This window comes from Cottoperca gobio, chromosome 10 (genome assembly GCF_900634415.1).
Source record: "Cottoperca gobio chromosome 10, fCotGob3.1, whole genome shotgun sequence".
In the NCBI taxonomy this organism is placed as follows: Eukaryota; Metazoa; Chordata; class Actinopteri; order Perciformes; family Bovichtidae; genus Cottoperca; species Cottoperca gobio.
The window spans coordinates 13,912,132-13,931,896 of record NC_041364.1 but is presented as its reverse complement, the minus strand read 5'-3'; the positions used below and the strand labels follow the sequence as shown (position 1 = coordinate 13,931,896).

At 39.3% G+C, this 19,765-nt stretch overlaps 4 protein-coding genes and 1 long non-coding RNA gene across 5 annotated transcripts in view; all 5 read left to right on the top strand.

Moving 5' to 3' along the window:
• Nucleotides 1–4,215, top strand: part of ndst1a (N-deacetylase/N-sulfotransferase (heparan glucosaminyl) 1a) — a 41,625-nt gene extending 37,410 nt beyond the window's left edge. The window contains 4 exon segments of the mRNA XM_029441515.1: nt 447–617; nt 1,160–1,269; nt 1,970–2,072; nt 2,201–4,215. Coding sequence (XP_029297375.1) covers nt 447–617; nt 1,160–1,269; nt 1,970–2,072; nt 2,201–2,320 — 504 coding nt within the window. The 3' untranslated portion in view covers nt 2,321–4,215.
• Nucleotides 4,216–5,691: 1,476 nt separating this feature from the next.
• On the top strand, nt 5,692–9,767 carry cd74a (CD74 molecule, major histocompatibility complex, class II invariant chain a). The gene is made up of 9 exons (XM_029441518.1): nt 5,692–5,907; nt 6,864–7,036; nt 7,648–7,739; nt 7,849–7,902; nt 7,983–8,066; nt 8,168–8,246; nt 8,538–8,738; nt 8,846–8,908; nt 9,002–9,767. Exons 1-9 carry the CDS (start codon nt 5,819–5,821, stop codon nt 9,004–9,006), a joined length of 840 nt encoding a protein of 279 aa, XP_029297378.1. The 5' UTR covers nt 5,692–5,818; the 3' UTR covers nt 9,007–9,767.
• A 133-nt stretch (nt 9,768–9,900) lies between these two features.
• On the top strand, nt 9,901–12,677 carry LOC115014553 (toll-like receptor 2). Its single transcript, XM_029441516.1, has 2 exons — nt 9,901–10,390; nt 10,722–12,677. Exon 2 carries the CDS (start codon nt 10,813–10,815, stop codon nt 12,163–12,165), a length of 1,353 nt encoding a protein of 450 aa, XP_029297376.1. The 5' UTR covers nt 9,901–10,390; nt 10,722–10,812; the 3' UTR covers nt 12,166–12,677.
• A 1,165-nt stretch (nt 12,678–13,842) lies between these two features.
• On the top strand, nt 13,843–14,523 carry LOC115015144 (uncharacterized). The gene is made up of 3 exons (XR_003832972.1): nt 13,843–13,852; nt 13,944–14,026; nt 14,434–14,523. It is a non-coding gene; the product is annotated as an uncharacterized LOC115015144 (long non-coding RNA).
• An 8-nt stretch (nt 14,524–14,531) lies between these two features.
• LOC115015141 (kinesin-like protein KIN-4B) lies at nt 14,532–19,755 on the top strand. Its single transcript, XM_029442347.1, has 11 exons — nt 14,532–14,544; nt 14,739–14,867; nt 16,074–16,210; nt 16,794–17,005; nt 17,392–17,448; nt 17,548–17,659; nt 17,735–17,859; nt 18,014–18,133; nt 18,310–18,477; nt 19,352–19,502; nt 19,632–19,755. Exons 3-11 carry the CDS (start codon nt 16,096–16,098, stop codon nt 19,703–19,705), a joined length of 1,134 nt encoding a protein of 377 aa, XP_029298207.1. The 5' UTR covers nt 14,532–14,544; nt 14,739–14,867; nt 16,074–16,095; the 3' UTR covers nt 19,706–19,755.
• Nucleotides 19,756–19,765: the final 10 nt, after the last annotated feature.

Genomic DNA, 19,765 nt, shown 5'->3' with positions numbered 1-19,765 from the left:
TATGTCCTACACCTCTGTGGAAATGGCACAATCATGGCTAGAAGCAGAGCTAACCAAAAATGTATTTAGTGCAGTATAACAGTTATAATGCCAGAATTCACAAACAAATAAATAAATGCATGTTGAATTGGGGGGAAATGGAATCCATATATACAACATGTTTCCAAGTGCCCACATGTGTGGCCAATGCTGCTCCACATATTGAACGATTTCACAGCATTTGATTTGGTGCAAACGGTTTATTTTTGGTGAAATTTGAAATGAGACCATAACACCATTTTAAACAGCAGTTTTAAAGAAAACATGCCTTTCAAACCCTTCTGCAGGTTGTTGGGTTAGCTCTTAAAAATGTGCCAGCCCACTGCTCTGTTCATGTCTGCACCTTTTGTAATATAAATAGAAGTTTATTTTAGACTTATCCTCCTCACTCTTTTGTATGCCCACAGCACCAAAGAGCCCACGATGACCCAGTGGCGTTGAAGTACTCCTTCCACGACGTCATCAGCGCAGGCCACGAGGCTCCAGTCAAACTACGGGTCCTCCAGAATCGCTGTCTGGTGCCAGGCTGGTACGCCGTCCACCTGGAGCGCTGGCTCAACTACTACCACTCCAGCCAGGTACCCGTGGGTGTATTCATGCACACAGTGGTGGGCAGTATGCAGTCACCAGCCAAGTTAGATCAAGTTGGGATGTGAAAACGTTTCCCTCCGTCTGTGTAAATTAAGCTTTATGGGTGGCTGTCAGGTATTTATTTCCAGAAAGGTTTGGGGGGTAAAGGAGGTTTTTTATTCTTTTTCACAGTCCTTACGGGCAGTGTGTTAAATCCACTTGACCATAAGAGAAGGCAGCTGCCCTTCAGGGACAGTCTCAGAAAAACAAGCTTGTGTTGCACAAAAATGACCAAATCTATCATACGATGACGTGTGGCCATTACTGTTGAAGAAGGATGTGATGGTTCACTTCAGACTTGAGGTGTTCAGGCAGACATTGTGGTAACACAAATGAAAATGTGTATTTTTGATGCAGGTACATTTACATTTGTAAGATTACTGTGATAATGATGAGGTCGTTTCAAAGCGGTTTACACACAAAGACTGTCCTGCTCCTGTTCTGACGTGTGTGTGTGTGTGTGTGTGTACTGTTTGTGTGTCTCACCCAGTTGTTAGTCTTGGATGGACAGATGCTGAAGACCGAACCTGCTTCGATCATGGATAAAATCCAGAAGTATCTGTCCCTGGTCAACGTCATCAACTACCACAAGATCCTAGCGTGAGTAAATCCTTTACTTTAAATCACTCACGTTTACAAATGAATTTACAGATTTGATTTATAGCTTTTCGACTTCACAACGTGCATTAGTTGCTGTTTGTCACGTGTGTGTATAGTTAAGTTTCAGGTGTTTAGCAAATAAAACAAGGCAGATATGTAAGACATGATTGTATTTGTCTGGCAGGAATTCGTTTCTGCTCTTGTTTTGCTGTAGAACACGACAGCTGTTGCAAGGCTTTCCTTTAGAACATTTTTGAGACTTAGGGATAAAGACGCTGACCGTGAACCACAACATCCAAATTTCCTGTCATCTCTAGCGGCTCTATCTAATAAAAGCATAAAATGGCCAAAAAATAACTCAACAACTTTATGGTTTTAGATGCCGCTGCCTTTTATTAAATGAACTGCACTGCACTGTAACTTGTATTCTTGTATTTTATAACTGTCCTTTTATATTGTTTTATTCTCTTGGCTCTTTTAATGTTTTTCATTTTATTTGAATGTCCTTTTGTGGTGCGTTTATTTTGCACTTTGTCTCCAAGATTTGGATGTTTTATGTAAAGCACTTATTGGCCTTGTTGCTAAAGATTTGCTCTTTAAATAAACTAGCCATGGTTGGGATTTGTAACAGCAGATTTGAACTCTAAATGAAGTATTCTGTTGTTCACTATACATTATGTTACGTATCTACTATGTGCAGGTTCGACCCTAAGAAAGGATTCTGGTGTCAGCTGCTGGAGGGAGGGAAGACCAAATGTTTAGGAAAGAGTAAAGGGCGCAGGTACCCTGACATGGACCCTGAGGTACGATCATTTGCCAGTTTTCTGCTTTTAGAAACGCAGTTTACCATCTGTTAATATGTTACCTTTAATTTTCACAATTTTTGATCAGATTTGATTCATAATGACTTTCCTCCTTTTGTCTCCTTCAGTCCCAGGGCATCCTCAGGGAGTACTATAGGGATCACAACATCGAGCTGTCCAAGCTGCTCTACAGGATGGGTCAGCCGCTGCCCAGCTGGCTCAGAGAAGAGCTGGTCCACACCAGGTAGCAGCACCACAGGGGGAGACTACAGCTCCACACACTGAACTCCACCCTGTCAAGGGGACTCTGGCCCTGTGGCCTGAAATGTTGAAGATCCCAAATAGTTTTGAAAGAGACTAAAATATATCAAAATGCAAGGATGGGAGGCCCAACCAGAACTCAAAACGTAACTGTGATCTTCCCAAGTGAGCAGGTGGATGATGAGCAAGAAGAGAGCGTAGTTGCTTTCAGCAGCTGATGGCGCTCCCCTCTCTCTCTCTCTGTGCTTTGAGATGCTGTTGCTCCCCTGCAGGACAAACCAGGAGCATGGACGCCCTAATGACGGCCTCCGCTGTGTCCTGCAGAAGAAGGAAAGGCTCAGTGATGCACAGGAGGGACCTTCAGTGTTTGATAATCACATACCTGTTCTCCTTAATCAAACCTTCTCTTGTTCGCATGAACTTCTTCTTGAAAATCAAAGGAAGTGGAAAAAAACCACCTGAAGCTCGAGCGGTCTTCACAGTTTCAGCTCTGGAAAAACAGGTGGAAGAGATGAACACAAAATCACCTGTGTCTCCAGCTATGAGGTTTGGTGTTTTTGGAACACATTAAAACAGACAACATAACATTGACTTAAATGAATGAAAGCCTGATTGACATTGGTTTTAAATGCCTTTGACACAAGTAAGTGTTTGTATGAGAGGAGAATAGGACATCTGGAGTCTTGACTCAGGCTGCATGTTGTAGCCTTACTCGATAGGCCTTGGTAGAATCTAGTTATCGCATTTACAAGTGCCAGGACAGAATCTTCATTAAAATATTACTACATGGACTTTTGAGGGTTCCCTTTTTGTTTTATGTTTTCTTTTCATTTCTCAGATTTTGTTTTAACGTTTCTATAATGCTGACTGCAATGCATTATTGTAGAATGTACCAAAACTAAACATAGCTCATATAGGCCAGATGTACAGAAGACTGGTTTGTTAAACTGTTCACCTCAGCCTCCTCCCTCGTCTGTTCCACGACCGTTAAATTGGCTCAAGCAGGAACAGTGTAGATGTTGAAAGCACAATATTTAAGGCACTCAAGTGAACATCGATTCTGAGCATACAGGTTACTGGAAAGCACACTAACAAAAAGGATCCTACTACAATCTGTGAAGAAGATCATAAACTAGCTACTGTATGTTTGAATGACACACTGAGAGATTCAGATGGTGTACAGAACAGGATTGTGCATTTCAAATCCATTTTCAGCATTGGAACATTTTTTTTGTTGTTGTCAGAACTGTATATTTTGTCTTTATTTTTGGTTTCATTTCATTTATTAGAGGAGTTTAAGTTTTGGGGGGAGAAAAAGCTGTCTCTGGGAAAAGTTGCCAGGCAAACCAACGGTGTGCCCAGTGAGACCATTCAGACGTTTGGTTGTCGGTCGAGGTGTTACCACTGCAACTAGATGTCAAGCATAGATAACAAAAAGCTGCTCTTATTGCAATAGTTTTGTACAATGTTCTGATGTAATAACAATGCACATGTTGGTCCTTTTATTTCCTGACTTTGTAATGTACATAATACGCAACCCTCTGTAGACCTAAATTATTGAATGTGTTTGGGTTTACACTCTCCATCAGCCCATTCCCATAGTGTGAAATGTCAGTGCTGTACTGAGGGGAGTTTGGATTACATCATCATGCGGAAGTGTGTCGCGAAGATTGTTTCCTCATTCCTCTCACTGCCAACTATTGTACACAGGTACTGAGTCTCTCCATATAAAGTATTAAGTGATAACACATAACAGCAATGATGGTACTAATCTCCTGGACTGTATGATAAAGATTTGTAATTGTTGTCAATAATTTTTACAGTGTAACTAATATTGTCGGTGCTTTTTAATTTGCAAATAAAACACCACTGTATTTTTCAATAACTGGATCTTTTTTCCTTTTTTTCAGTTTCTAGAAACTTTTGTCTTGGTTTGTGAAAACATGATTTGGTTTTCTCTTTTGGTTTCACGTCATGGTTCGGGGCATTTGAGAAGCTATTCAAGTTCATCGTATTTTAATTTCAATTCCTTGTTCGGTAAAACACCAGTCATCTACCAAAGAAACAGTCCTCCTTTGTTATTCCAAGTAAACAGTGGCCAACATGAATAAAGGTGCTGCATTTAAGAGTAATAATATTAAATAGAACTCAAAAGCCACATGGCTACTATTGATCAAAGTGCATTTTAGTTTAATAAATGTGTTCCTATAACTAGTAAAGTACTAATACAAATAAAGTTTATTAAAAGTATTCACTAGTACTATTGTGGGAGAAAATCCCTGAAGCTTGGGCCGGATGTCCTCAGGATCTTCACCACACTATAACAATGCTTCTATATTGCTTTCAAAAATCAGCAGTCAAAGGAGTTTCAATAGAACAAGAGTTTACTGAAGCATCAACACGGTACAGCAAACACGAGTCAGTCCATGACTGAATTACAAATCTCACACCTTTAGTTTATACATTTTCCTTATCTTATCTTGTATCCAAAAAGTCAGTGAGTAGAGAAGGGAAGGGTAGAGGAAGGAGAGGTACAGAATTCAATTGTCTGTTTGTTGTGATGACCTTCAGTTGACCTAAGATACAATGGTCGAGTTTTACGCGTAGGGCTAAAAAAAACATTGCGTATCTGAAAGGAGGCTAAGGGAGAATAGGGTTTGAATACAAGTTACAGTGATGTGCTGAGCCAGTCAAAAATGAATTAAACCAAGTTTTAAACAATAAGAATTTAAAGTCTGTTGCCTGACTCTCCTGCCAACCTTGACTTTTTAACCACTGTGCCCCAGTAGTTCTTCAAATACTCCCTAACTATCCCACAGCGGAAAAACAACTGTTTTCAAATACTCCTGACAACAGCACATTCTGCTGACACGTTATCTATATTTCCTTAACTAGTGGTGTAACTAGTGTTATTCTTTTAGCTGTTAACCTTTACTTTCCATGACTTTACCTTTTACCTTTACACCATTAAATCTCAGTGTCTGCCGTATAGACGAAAACACTTAACGATTAACAGTATACAAATATATTCATGTTTCAGGCAGGTTGCTAACTAAAATTATTATCCTGCTTCAAAAAATATCCCACACAATGTATGCAAGTAATGTATCATAAGTATAGTAGACCTGCCAATAACAAACACGTATTAGTATGAAACCTACATTATTGGCATGTTGGCACAAACAATAGATAATATCATACAGTAGAACAAGTTAGGAGACATTAAGGCAATGAATAAAGCCACACTTTCTTCACTTGTCTGCCTCTATCAACAAGTGATGTGGTACACTCGACCAATCACAGCTCGCACCAGCTTCACTGAGCCATCCCACAGCGCTTTTACATGGGGACTTCCCGCATTCATCCACTTTCTGAAGAACCTGCCTGGTACTCCTTCCTCATAGTTCAGATTATTTACCTACTTAACTGGTCAGACTTTCTCCAGTTTGTTGCTTTGAAGAAGTTGAGACAAACTTCCAAGACCGATGGCCGACTCTGCAGAAGATGCTCCCCTGTCCAGAGGGAGTATGGCGGGCAGTGAAGAAGTCCTTATTGCCCCCGCAGCGTCCACAGGGTGAGAGGAACAGCTGTTGGCTCAGTAGTAGCTCCAAATTCTAATTATTTACTAATAAATGTCTTCTTTCTATATGTATTGCTGAATATACGTGAATTGTGATAAATCCTAATCAAAGTGTTATATCACTTAAAGTTAGTAGCTAATATAGCTACGGGAATAACACTTATTTATTTAGATTGTGCTTTTATATTCTGTTATTCCTAAAAGTAATTTTATCTTTTATTTGTTTACTTCATAAAATAATAAGTGGCTTCAGTTATTGCTTTAAAAAATGTTACATGTTTGTTTTTAATACGTTAAATATATTTAGGAGTAAATTCAGTAACCTTCAATCAAACATCGGACACTTCACAGAAGTTGTCTGCCTAGTAACTGATGATGCCGTCACACTATTGGTTCATATTAACCACAGCAGGGAAGCGTTGGCCAATGCTGTTCATTTAAACTTAGAAATACATATGATTTATGAATGTTACTAGTGTCTCTATTGTATGAAAAATATTTGTTATCTGTGAGGGATAAATAAGGCGTATTATTTCACTCACATCACTGACTATTGTGTTATGTATTTAGTTTAATAATATTCTCTAAGATACATTAGAACTAACATCCTAATATAAATGGCCAATTAAATATTGTTAACATAGTTAACAATATTAATATTAATATTAATATTAATAATAGAAGCAAAACAAATTATGAAAAGGTAAATGGAGTTGTTGTGCCTCAGGAAAAGACGTCTGCCTGGTAACAAGTGATGTTCACTTTCGATTGGCTGATTATGAGCAACACAGAAAAAGGCTGACCCCCCCCCCCCCCCCCAAGTAACTCTAATACCTTGGAATCTTTTGTAAAAATGTCATCTCACTTTTTTAACACATCTGAATTTGGCTGTGTGTCATGTTATCTCCTCTCCCCTGCTGCCTTATCCTCACACTATTTCTCTCTCTCAGCGGATCCTCCAACAGCCGTGCCTTTAAGGTGGCGGGTCTGACGACTCTGGCCTGTCTGCTTCTGGCCAGCCAAGTCTTTACTGCCTTTATGGTGTTCGACCAGAAGCAGCAGATCCACTCCCTGCAGAAGAACTCTGAGAGATTGGGGAAACAGCTGACTCGCTCATCCCAGGGTAAAAGCAGGCATTAAAGTTCTAAAGTTCAGAAAAGGTGGTCCAGGTAGAAATGTGTCAGTAATGAGTAATAGCCTTAGACAGGAGGAGGAGGAGGAGGAGGAGGAGGAGGCTGTAGGAGTAAGGAGGTGGATGTGAAAGTTGTCTTTGAGGAACTTGATCTGAAAGCTGGACAGAGAAATGAAAATGTGCTGCTGATTCATATCAGCTGTGTGTATGCGTATGTTGATCTTATCTTTTCAAGCAGTGACATGTGTAGTTACCATAATAATATATATTATCTAGCCTTCAACACTGGTTTCGGTGTGATGAAAAGCATCATTTTGAGCTTGAGGTTTGATCATGTGTTGATTCTGCATTGTATGCAGTTATAGTTTGCTATGTATATGTTTTAGTTCAACTTATTTATGTATTTATTTATTCTGTGGAGCTTTAATGTTTTTATAAGTGTAATGACAGAATTTTAGATCTTTGGAGCTATTTGTTTGTGTATTTTCAACAAACCAGTTTTCACAAAGATTCTCTCCAAAACTGGGGCAATTTCATGGCTTTATTTTTTATGTTTGTTTTTCTTTGCTAAATAAAATAATAATGTGTTTGCTTGTTTATAGCTGCGGCTTCAATGAGGCTGCCAATGAACAGCCTTCCTCTGCTGATGGACTTTTCAAATCTGGACATCAAGACAACCAAGAAACCCCTGACTGTAGGTTTACACCTGCCTCCCATAAAGAACTTTTTTTTTTTTACTCTATCTAGATGGCAGCAGACTTGTTTAAGGCTTAAAATATTTTCCTTTTGTTCCCTCTCATCAGGTGCTGCAGGACACTGTTGCCAGCGTGGAGACACAGCTGAAGGATCTCATGCAGGTATGTCGCACCCTGCTTCCTGTTTGTCCTCACATTGCCGATGTTGCGTTGTCACTAAGCTCTAATCATGTTTTGAGAAGGACTCCAAGCTGCCGCAGTTCAACGAGACCTTCCTGGACAACCTGCAGAACCTGAGGCAACACATGAATGAGAGCGAGTGGAAGGTAGAGCTTCACACACATTTAAATGGAGACTGCTAATATTAAGATACAAATGAAAACAGTCAGTCATGTTCTGTTGTTTTTGTACATGTTGCACTCTGCAGAGCTTTGAGTCCTGGATGCGTTACTGGCTGATCTTCCAGATGTCCCAGCAGGAGCCTGCAACCCCGACACCTGAGTCAGGTTACTGCAACTTTCTTTCCTTTCACATTGTAGTGTTTAGCTGATGCTCTGATCCAGACTGGTGCTGTGGCAGTAGATGCTGTTTTTCCTTAATTTCCAGTAAGGGCTATAATACATTACTGTGAGCAGCGATAGAGTGTAGCGCTCATGAGTTCACAAGATGCATACCAGTGGCTTGTTTTACTATCATTTTCATTATTATGGTGCAGAAAGGTTACAATTGCATGCCAGATATTATCTTCTGCTACTGTCGCTAAGTTTTTAATGTTCACTACTTTTTCCACCCATCAGCCTCTGTGATCAAGACCAAATGCCAGGTCGAGGCAGCAGCTGGATCCGCCAAGATCGGTTCCTACAAGCCCCAGTGTGACGAGCAGGGCAACTTCATGCCCATGCAGTGCTGGCATCCCACCGGCTACTGTTGGTGTGTGGACAAGAGTGGCACAGTCATCGAGGGCACCTCGATGCGCGGTCGCCCCGACTGTCAGAGAGGTAGAAGACACAGATGAGACGACTTTTGATTCATATGTAGCTTTTCACGCGAGGCTGTCATGAATAATAAACTTTAATTGTCCCATTTTCTTTCCCGTTCATTTTAGCCGCAGTGTTTCCTCGTCACATGCTGTCACCCAGGCTGATGCAGAAGACCATCAACATTGAAGGTGAGTGTCTTGATTAATAGTTTAGATGTTTATTCACAAGCTTTTGTTTGTTGCTACACATCATACATGTTGTGTTTTTTTTCTTTTTTTCAGATTAGAGAAACAAATGAAGCACAGTGCGGGCTGTTTCTTTTCATCAAGCTTCGCAAACATGAGAAATCGAGTATTTCAAGATAGATACAGATCAGTGATGGTTTTAATTCCTGATCAGTTAGTGCACAGCCATGTAATCTCTTAATTTTACAATTTTGCCGGCTGCTTATAATCAAATCAATAGAGGCTTGTTACAGTGTATTGCTTTTAATGGTGACGGTGTTCTCATTGCAATTTTAACCAAGATATCCATATGATCTACAGTGTATTAAAGTATGCTTGTCTTTAAAGAATGCTTTTTGGGTATACATATTTTCTCCCTTATTTCTACTAGTATCTAGACAAAGAGGTGGTCCAGGTTTAAATATATAGTCTTTGACGTGTATTCCTAAACCCCACAACAACGGACAAATGTAAGTTTGTTTATGTTGCATACAGCATTGAAACATTACATTTAAAAATGTAAACAGCTGGACTTTTTCCAGAAACAATGTCCTTTGCTACTCTGATAATCCACAGAGCACACTGGATAGAAAGTAGTTCCAGTAGGAATTGTTCACAGTGAAACTTGTTTGTTTTTTTTGATGTGTTTTAATGCTGTGAGCATCTAAAACAAAAGATATATGAGAGTAAAGTGAGAAACTATGGTTGTTTTTCTTTTTTGTAATTTGGGTGAGCCGACCCTTTAAAGATAGTGAACGTATGAGGAAGTGACTTTTCTATGAAGTGTTTGTGTGAAGAAGAATAAATAAAGTTTTCCTTTCAACACTGTTTGCTATAAATATTTATAGTCATTTACCCCGATTAGATGCACTGACACTACTCACTTAGTCCTGGATTTTGTGCCGTCAGTTTCTGGTTTTAAGTTTCACTTTTCAATGAAGAACACGAGACTCATTCAATTTCACACTTGGTTTTTAGAAATGTTCTTTTCCCAAACTTAAACATGTAGCAGTTATTAATCTAATCCTCTTTTAGTCTTTCAATTCCCATTTTCCCTATACATGATTTTACAACCTCAGTTGTACATGCTCTAAGACTAAGGGCAGACACACACACAGAATACAATGTTAGGAAGCCGACCAGTTTAAATGAGGCTGAGCTTATCTTTAAAATCAGTTCACTTAAATAAACAGGAACTGATAGACAAAGAAGAAAGAAAAACATTGTGTTGATGACACAAATCAGAATGGTACGACTAATTTGGGGGGAATTTAGTCCTGCTTTGAGGAAGTGCTGTATGTCCTGGAACATGGGTCTTCCTCTTTAATTGTGAACAAGAGGAAGGGAAGTGGGACCACCTGTAGCAGAAAATCAGAAGTCAGGTTACTATAAAGACACTGAACGCAGTCAACAGTTGGTGATCAACATCTACAGCTAAACTTACTGGTAAGTGCTCGACTTGAGATTGTTCTTTCGACCAATTGTTGATTTTTGATCATAGAACTTTTATATTTTGAATCCAAAAGGTGTCCAGTTGGGATAAGCAGAGACTTTGAGCTTCTTTAAACACTGGGATTCATGGCATCATTTTGAAATTAAAATTGAAATGGAATCAAGACAACAATACAAACAACCATTAAAATACAATGTTCTGTTTTGCCACTGTATATAAACAGTTACTTTAGGTTCCAGAGAGTCAAATGTAAAGCCTTTCTTTCATTAAAAAACATTTTGGTTCTATTTAAAGCCATTTCAACATTACAATTGTGTTTTTCAGGACCTGCTAAAACTGCGATATACATATATAACATTCTCTCCTCTCTGGATCTTGACATCTTCAGGCGTTGCATAGAGTCCTGCTGCCCACCATGACACTAAATCAGACATTGATTGTGGCCCTGCTTTTGGGACTCACCGTCACTTCAGGAGCGGCCACTTCTCTTTGCGTATCGGATATGACTCGTTGTGTGTGCAACGTTATGGCTATCCTCAACCCACCTAGTCTGGAATGTTTCTTTGCTTCGGAGCTGGAGCTGAGAGATGGAAAACTGGGTGTAGGCCTATCTGAGATGCATATATTCGATATAGATCCAACTTCAATTCAGTTCTTTCACATGGATAAACTTATTTTCTATAACGTCACAATATCCTCTTCATTCATCAGTGAAGTGATCCCTCTTCTGTCCCAGTTGAATTTGAACAAAATGAACATCATTTCATCCACTCTGGAAGTTGCCCAGCCTTTAGAGTATCCAGAGTTAAAGGAAGCATCTACAATTAAAAGCCTTCTACTAGAAGATGTAACAGTGGACCCCTCTCTCCTCCAGCCCTCCTTCCAGGCGCTCCACCGCTGGTTGTTTGGCTCCCTGGAATCTCTTGTTCTTGTTCGTTCTGGCCCCGTTCAGATTGACTGCAACTGGGCTGGAAGAGTAGAAAACCTGACTCGGCTGGATCTGTCAGAGAACCTCATCTCTTTCACTAGCCTGCAGAATATCTTACATTGCTCCTCTCTTTCATTCAAGTACCTGAAATCCCTTCGTCTGAGACTCAGCAACCTCACCTCCCTCCAGTCTCTCTGCACGCTCCTGAGTCTCACCCCTGCCCTCACCGAACTTGATGTCAGCAGGAACAATTTCTCCACCATCCACTATCCCCACTGCTTCCAGGTGACGCCGCTCAGGATGCTCAATCTGTCCCACTCAGGCATCACAGAGATTAACTCATTGCTCAATACATCTCTGGAGGAACTAGATCTAAGTTTTAATTCTCTGGAGGTATTCAACGACCCACCACAGACCCTGAAAAAGCTAAATTTGTCCAATAACCGCCTCATACGTCTCTCCTCTCTGAATAACCTGTTTCAGCTCCAGGAGTTAAAGGTGGATAGTAACCAACTTACTGTCTTGATAAATGAAACAGCAGGTGTCAGTTTAAGCACACTCGAGAAGCTTGTGTTTCTCCATGCAGGGAGGAACCCTTATCAGTGTCACAGTGCCCTAAATGAGACCATCGTGTTCCTGGACAATGCAGGCAGTGTGTTTGTGGAAGACTACCCTGAAGAGTTTCTGTGTGCCTCACCAGTGGACCTGCAGGGGACTCAGATAATGAATTTGTCTCCTGAAACATCAGTGAAGCCGACCAGTGGGACACAATGCGGCGGCTCTCCTCTCTGTCTGACACTCTTTATGAGTTTATTGTTATGCCTGATTTATTTTTGTTGATGTATGCAGCAGACATCATCCTTGTTTGGGTACCACTTTCTAATAAGGCATGCTTTAAAAAGGGTTTAATTAATAGCTTTATTCTTGGCTAATAGACTAAAACTTATATATCAGGTATAAGCCATTAATAAGAAGAACGTTTGGGTGTCCAGGTTGTGAAAATCCCTTTTGCTGATTAAATTGTATGACTGCTTCCCAGAGGATCTGGACTAAAATGAGTTTGTTGACAACTTATTAAGCATTTATTAATGCAGTCTCAACATTTATAACTGCACTGTTACCACCAGGCAAAGGGATTTTCACAACCTTTGCTCGTATTAATGGTTTATAACTGATCTATAAAGCATTATAAATGACCAAAGCATTAATAACCTTTAATAATTACCATTAGTTAATGTAAGTGTATTAGAAAGTGGCAACCTTGTGGCTAATAAAATGGAAAGTGAATAAATGAATAAAAAGTTTCTAATAGCACGCTAACCAATAAATATCACCATTGTTTAATATTGTAATATCTTTGTATGATTTAAACTGATCACATACATCTGACAAATTCACACTTGTGACAATATATCAGTCTGATCTCTTCTTGTTACATATTCCAAAATGACATAATAAAGATGTTTGAAGGTAAATATTTCATACTTATTACTGCTCATCGATACCCTCAGATGTGACCTTTCTGTCCATCTTGGTAACAGCACCCTGATCACCCCGACCAGTGAAAGTAGATTCTGGCTCATTAATATTTCAGTGCAGTGTAATAAAAACCCAAAGGCACCCGGTGGCTCTGGTACACATACACATGGGACGGCCACTGTGAACATGAACACACCTGTAAGTACTTTCTTTTTACAACAACGTTAGTGTCTGAAGATTGTCTTTTTAATAGGGGAATTAAAACTGGATTGTTTGGATCACGTTTGACCATTTTCCATGTTTCTTCATTTGTATGAGGGAGCTGAAACCGTGAGAGTGGGAGTTGTACTCACTGCAATCCCAGGTAAAGCTACGACAACACTTTAGAATTTAAATGTACTATGCTGTCGTTGGGGATTTGTGTTTAAATGTTTTCTCTTTTCTTTGGGTAAAGACTGTGTGGTTATTGGTGAAGAGGGACATAGTTTGGAATACAAATGGAGGAATGATGAGGTAAAACATTTAAATTAGCTTCAATCAACATTCAACAGTTTTCTGAAACCTCTCACTGGTGTGATGTGTTTTCCAATCAGGAAGCAAAGTCCTTCTCCTTTGACCAGGTTGTGACTGTTGACAACATACAGGTGATGTGATGTATACTAATGCTACTCTTCTATTACTGCTTTACTCTAATAAGCCTCTTTACAGCTTTTCATCATCATATTTCTGGGATGTGTGGAAACTAAAGGTCTGAATATAAATCTGCAGAGTTTCCACACTGAGCTCCTGCAGCCTCTCACTGAGTCCATATCCGGTGGTTATAATGGAGCGCTGCTGATATGTGGAGCCTCCGCAGAGAAGATTAACGCTCTGATTGACAACAAAATCATCAAACAGGTAGAGCTCAAAACAAATCCACACTTATTATTTGACAGATTTGATGTTTTTCTCACTCCCCCTGACTCCGTCTTAGGCCTTGACAGATCTGTTTAGTCGTATGTTGTCGCAAGTGAAAGAGGAGTTGTTCCTCTCCGTGTCGTTCCTTCAGGTTTGTCCTTCTATTTAATAGCATTACCATAAATCATATTAGACGCGAGATGGTGCTAGGATAACGACGGATTTCTGTTTGTCAATGTCAGTTTTATCCAGATGGCAGTGCTGTGGATCTTCTGAGCCCCAATAAACAGACTCTAAAATGTGTGGCACACCCCGTCCTCGGAAGGTGAGTCCAGATGAAGACCACTGATGCATCATGATAGATACAATAAAAAACAACATACACTGAACAAAAATATAATCACACTTTTGTTTTCACAAGTTTAAATGAAAGCTCTCAGGCTCTTTGTATGGACACAAAATATGGATACTTATTTCTATCAAATCTGTGATAGTCAGCACTTATTACACAGGTCTTGGCCTGCTCAGGATAAGAGAAGTGCTAACGCGGATTTTAACACATTTAGGACCACAATTTGAAAGAAATAAGTATAAAAATAAGTGTAGAAACAGATCTTCAATTTAAACACAAAGTGTTGCTTTCATATTTATTTTCAGTGTTTATCTCCACTTGTACATTTAACTGTATGAAGTAAAAACCAAATTGATTAATCTTCGTCTTTTTTCTCTCAGCCTTGTAGGAGGTTTATGTGAGGTGTGTGTGTGTTCAGCAGAAGAAGCCTATACTCAGTATGAAACATGCAGGGAGACTCTGAAGACCAGCGCAGGCTCCATCTCCAGCAGGTACAGCACAGGTTAAATAAACTCTGGCCATGTAATCCATTTACGGAATTACTTTGAATGGATTAATTACAACGGTCGATCACAATCGAGCTAAGTGTCTTACTGTCACATGAGTGATTGGATTGTCACGGAGCAGATTTCTCATAAGGTTGTTGTACACGGTATTACATGTTCGTGATGTGTGCTTCCCTCAGATGTAGTTCCCTGTTCTTGGTGGCTGTTGAGAGGAAGCTTCACCCGGAGGAGGTGGGGTCGGAGGTCTGCCGCAGCAGACTGCAGCTGTTCAGCCTGGCAGGAGGAGCCAGCAGGACTGACCTCAGAGGGTAGGTCATATCCTCATATACGGTATAGTGAGCTGTCAATTGCATGGGCCAGAGGAACTCTTAAGTGATACTCTAATGTTCAAGTGTTAACTGTCCTCTGTGGGTTGGACTTGTGAGTTAAAGAGCTACAAGGATGTGGCAAAGCAAGTAATGCTGGAGGATGAAGTACTGAAGCGTTAGTTACAAATACATCCTGTGTTCAGTGTGCATGTAAAAGATATTTGATTTTTTTTTAACATGTCACAGTCGGATTAACTCCGGTGTAAGTGAGTAAATGTATGATGGCTTAATTCCATTCAGCTGCTTTAGTTTCAGGGTCTGGGTATTGTGCCTGCTGGATCACTCTCACACTGTCTTGGTTTAGTGGGACAAAGCCAATGTTGATATATGAGCAGTTAAAATGTCTTCTTTGACAAAGGAATATTAATCAAGTCAAATCCACAATGAAGACAACGCCATTTGTTTCTATGTAAACAAAGTTATGTTAATAGTTGCTAAAAGATCTTCTTGCATGGAAAGACTTTGTTTCAGTCAGATTTCATACCAATCTTATTATATTAATATGTAAATTACCAGTCCCTTAAATGAGCCTTGCCGCTTGAAAACAAAAGAAACACTCTTGATGTTTTGGAGAAAATAAATTGTTTTTAAAGTTTCGTTGCCTTTGCAAGGTACCAATATTACAAAATGTCCTGTTTTTGTAAAACATTAAAGTATTAAAGGTTCTTGCACAGTACTGGTAAAAAGATAAGTAGATAGTATAAAGTGTAGTATGTGGAAAGGAAAGATTAATAGTTGAATACTAATGTAGAAAACCTCTGGTCAATCTTCACTTTGATGAAAACTAGAGAAACTCCATGTGCTTCAGTTGTTCTTACTTGAATCATATTACAACACAAGACTGAGAGATGGTTTGCATGTACAGTATGGACACAGTCACACCAGTATTTGCTCAGCTTTATACAGCATGTCCTGCGTCACACAGAATCATGTATAATCACACCACCTGACGCAAAACAATGTGTATCAGGTTTCACTATTCATCGTGGCTTTTAGGAACATCAACCAGGTCTCATCTGACCTTTTACCTCCAGACACCCAGAGCCTCCTCACATGAAGCATGCCTCTCAAAATACCAAAGCATGTGAATGCACAAATCATACATTCCTTCATGTCTAATAAATATCTACCACAAATACTTCCCAGAGTCAGCCCACTGGTGAAGGTGATGGAGCAAACGCAATGTGAAGCCACAACAAGTGACAAGATCCTCCCTTTCCTCCTTAATGATGCCCTAACAGGAAACAACAGGACGGTGCTCGTCTACTGTATCCAGCCTCAAGGTGAGTGCTCCTCATCCCATCCACAACAACTTACCTATAATCAGTGGTGGGAAGTAACTAAGTACAATTACTCAAGAGTTACTTGTACGTTACTTGTGTTGTGTTTTAATTGTATGCTACTTTCTACTTCTACTCCACTACATTTATGAGGGGAATATTGTACTTTTTACTTCACTACATTTATTTCACACAGATTAATAATTTAAAATACCTATAATGAGAATATGAACTACACGCATTGTTATACAGTACATTAAACAACTCAACAGTATTTAATAATAATAATAAAATGAGCTCTTTTTCCAGCTTACCTGTTATTGGATCAATAAAAATAATATGATATTATATTATAGAATAATGTAACAACTAAAGAGCCCATTTGGCTGCATAGTTTTATACTTTAAATACATATTACTTGATTATTCTTACATACTTTTACTTAAGTAAGATTTTGTATGCAGGAATTTATTTGTAAGGGTTTTATTGTGGCATTAGTACTTTTACTTAAATAACATATCTTAATAATTCTTCCACCACTGCAATCCTTCGAGCATAGAAATGACATGAAATCTTTATTCTTCAGGCGTTTTAGATGACGAAACCCGCTCTGCTTTAGCTTTGGCCCAGAAGGTGAGAAGTTTGGTAACTATGGCCACTGTTGACCGCTGGTGTCCAAGGGCAACAGAGCAAACGCTGAGAGAAAACATCGTGGATCAAAGAGCAGTCATGATGTCACGGGGGGAACATGACGTTCACAACCCCTTCAGGCTCGCAGAGCTGACCCATAACCTGCAGGTAATGCAATAAATAAGCCTGCAATAAATAAGCCTACAATGAAAAAGCGCTTTCTCACCATCGTCCGTAGGGACTAAGTGAGTTCATAGCTGACATCTTAATAATAATAATAATAATAATAATAATAATAAATAATAATAAGCACACAACTGTGCAATACTGCACACATGTACAATTCAACTAATATTCTTATTTATACTTTTCTTGCATTTTAACACACTTAATTATAGATCCCATTTTTCAGCATAATTATTTACACTGTCGTTATATATTGTAGTTTTTTAAACATATTTCTGATTTCAATTATTCAATATTTATTGAGCAACTGTGACAGAACCCAATTTCGACCCAGGGAATATTAAAGTATTTCTCATTCTCTCCAACAGATTGTGAAAGATCAGTCATGGGAGAAGAGGAGGGAGAAGTCAAAGAAGATAAAACAGGTTCCGACATAAATTGTTTACATTTCCACACAAGTTTAAACAAAAATAACAACAGATTATGTTCCCAACATAATAAAAAGTTTTGCATTGATTTGGCAGAGTTGTCGGACCCCAAATAGCAATGTGCACGGCAGAGATCACAGAGAGAGTACACACACGATGAAATATTTACAAGCCCAACTGAAACAAGAAATGGAAGAGCATATCAGAGGTAATTTGCTGTGATATGAAATATGTGTATATATACGGGCATCATTGACATTGTGTGTGTTTCTCGTATCCACAGAGGGTAAAGGGAATATAGAGAAAGTTCAGGAGCGAGTAACAAGAATCCAGCAGCTGAGGGAGGCTCTCAGAGAAGAGACACTGAAGAACGGGGCTGCTACAGAGCAATCTGACCTCTGTCAACAAGTAATGCACTCAATCTATTAAATATGATATTGTATGCCTGCACATCTGATTAGACAACGTGTTTACAAGGCTTTGTGAAATCCCCACTAAACATATTAACACGATTTATGTGCACGAGGGATGGCGACGCACTTATTTATATTGCCAATTTAAGTCTCAGTTGGAGAACAGCAAAGGGCTGGAGAGGAGGACGCAACTTAAGGAGGACCATGGGAGATTAATTCAGGAGGAGGTGGAGAAGATGGAGAGGGACTTGGCACAGGAACAGCTACCGGTGAGATAATGAGATACACTGCTGCTTAACATTATTCAGTTTGTGATCTATCTTAGCTGAAGCTGCTGAGTCAGTTTAAATTAATGCAACGCTGGATTTATTGTGGGCAGGGGAAACTTAATTCTGTTATTCCCTTGCATTCTTTATGGTTTCATCACCATCCATTCGTCTGCTAGACAGAAGGCCCCCAGAGAGAGCTGCTGGTGCTGACCGGAGAGAGGCGGGTCCTTGTGATGCAGATGGAGGCGCTGCGTGCCGAGGCCCAGCAGGCTGACAGAGACCTGCAGAATCAATATCATAAACACCAAACAGAGCTGCATTGTCTAAGAGAAGAAAGCCTGCAGGTGCAAGTTTGTCGTATCAATGAGAGAACACTGGTACAAACAATGTCACATGTTCTCTTCATGAGGTTATTACTAGTTTTAGTCTCTTTTACCAAGATGATATAGATGTAAAGGGGATTCAGTCTATATGCAGGACGTAATTGTGCATGAGTTACCTGTGCTTTTCCAAACACTGGCTGGTGTTTATAAAACTGTTCAGATAATAATTTTAGTCTCAACTACAAAGGAGTTCTAAGAATGATGTCATTTTGCACGTAATATTAGGGTTAAGTAGCTCCACAGGTCTCATAAGTCAGTTAGGAGAGACCAGCAGCTGCGTCGATGTTTTTGGAAACGTGTGATAAGTTGATGAAAGATGCACGGTCCCAATACTTACTCTAAAATGGGAAATGTTTATTATATTAGCTGAACTGTTAAATACAACAATTCAGGTGAATCTGAAAGATAATGAAAATAAAACATAGAAATGTTAAATGAAATGTTTTCTCAATAAACTTTTTTATGGGAATGTTTCACTGTTTAGTCAACCCAGATATTCTCTAGAATCAATTAAACATGTATCATTAAAGATTTATATGAAACATATCTGATGTAGTAGCATATATTGATATAAGGGAAATATCTTCAATGAGCTTGCTTTCCCAAAAATGTTATCTAAAAATAGAACAGCAATGAATTCAGTAAAAATGTATAAAAAGGCACATTCTTCTTTTTAAAATACGTTTTTTTAAACAGATGTCAGATACAAATTTTGTTGAATAATAACACAAGACATTTTATCATATGACCTTCAGTAGTAGAACTAAAACTGCTTTACAAAATACGTAAAGCAGTTTTACCTGCCGTCTTTCTTATCTGTCTTACTGCTCGCCAGGTGTTCAGAGCGTTTCGTCAGGTGAGTGAGGAGCAGAGGAGGATGTCAGAGGACAGATACAGAAGTGTGCTGCTGGAGGCTGTGCAGGATGCAGTCTACCTCTCTGCCCAGAACCAGGAGCTGCAGGCTGACAACAAACAACTCCGTAAAGGTCAGCGTATGTTCCTTAAACTCTACTAACATAGGCTGATGTTATAATATAGATACAATTTCCCCAACCTCTGTAATACAATGTGGCAGAAATGCCAACACATGATTCTTCCTCCCTTTTCTTTTACAGCACTGGGCGAGTTAAAGGATACGCTATCTGTGCGAGGTGATCCTACGGCTGAACCGTCGTCCCAACAACAATGAATATATGTCTTAAGAATGTTTATGAATCAGTGCGCTTGACGTAAATCACGAGAAATAAAA

Bases quoted from the DNA above. Each gene is read 5' to 3' on its own strand.
- cd74a (XM_029441518.1), top strand. From the start codon at position 5,819: ATGGCCGACTCTGCAGAAGATGCTCCCCTGTCCAGAGGGAGTATGGCG. The intron at 5,908-6,863 runs GTGAGAGGAACA...TCTCTCTCTCAG, and splicing joins GCCCCCGCAGCGTCCACAGG to CGGATCCTCCAACAGCCGTG. The intron at 8,247-8,537 runs GTTACTGCAACT...TCCACCCATCAG, and splicing joins AACCCCGACACCTGAGTCAG to CCTCTGTGATCAAGACCAAA.
- LOC115015141 (XM_029442347.1), top strand. From the start codon at position 16,096: ATGGAGCAAACGCAATGTGAAGCCACAACAAGTGACAAGATCCTCCCT. The intron at 17,660-17,734 runs GTAATTTGCTGT...TCGTATCCACAG, and splicing joins AATGGAAGAGCATATCAGAG to AGGGTAAAGGGAATATAGAG. The intron at 18,478-19,351 runs GTGCAAGTTTGT...ACTGCTCGCCAG, and splicing joins TAAGAGAAGAAAGCCTGCAG to GTGTTCAGAGCGTTTCGTCA.
- LOC115014553 (XM_029441516.1), top strand. From the start codon at position 10,813: ATGACACTAAATCAGACATTGATTGTGGCCCTGCTTTTGGGACTCACC.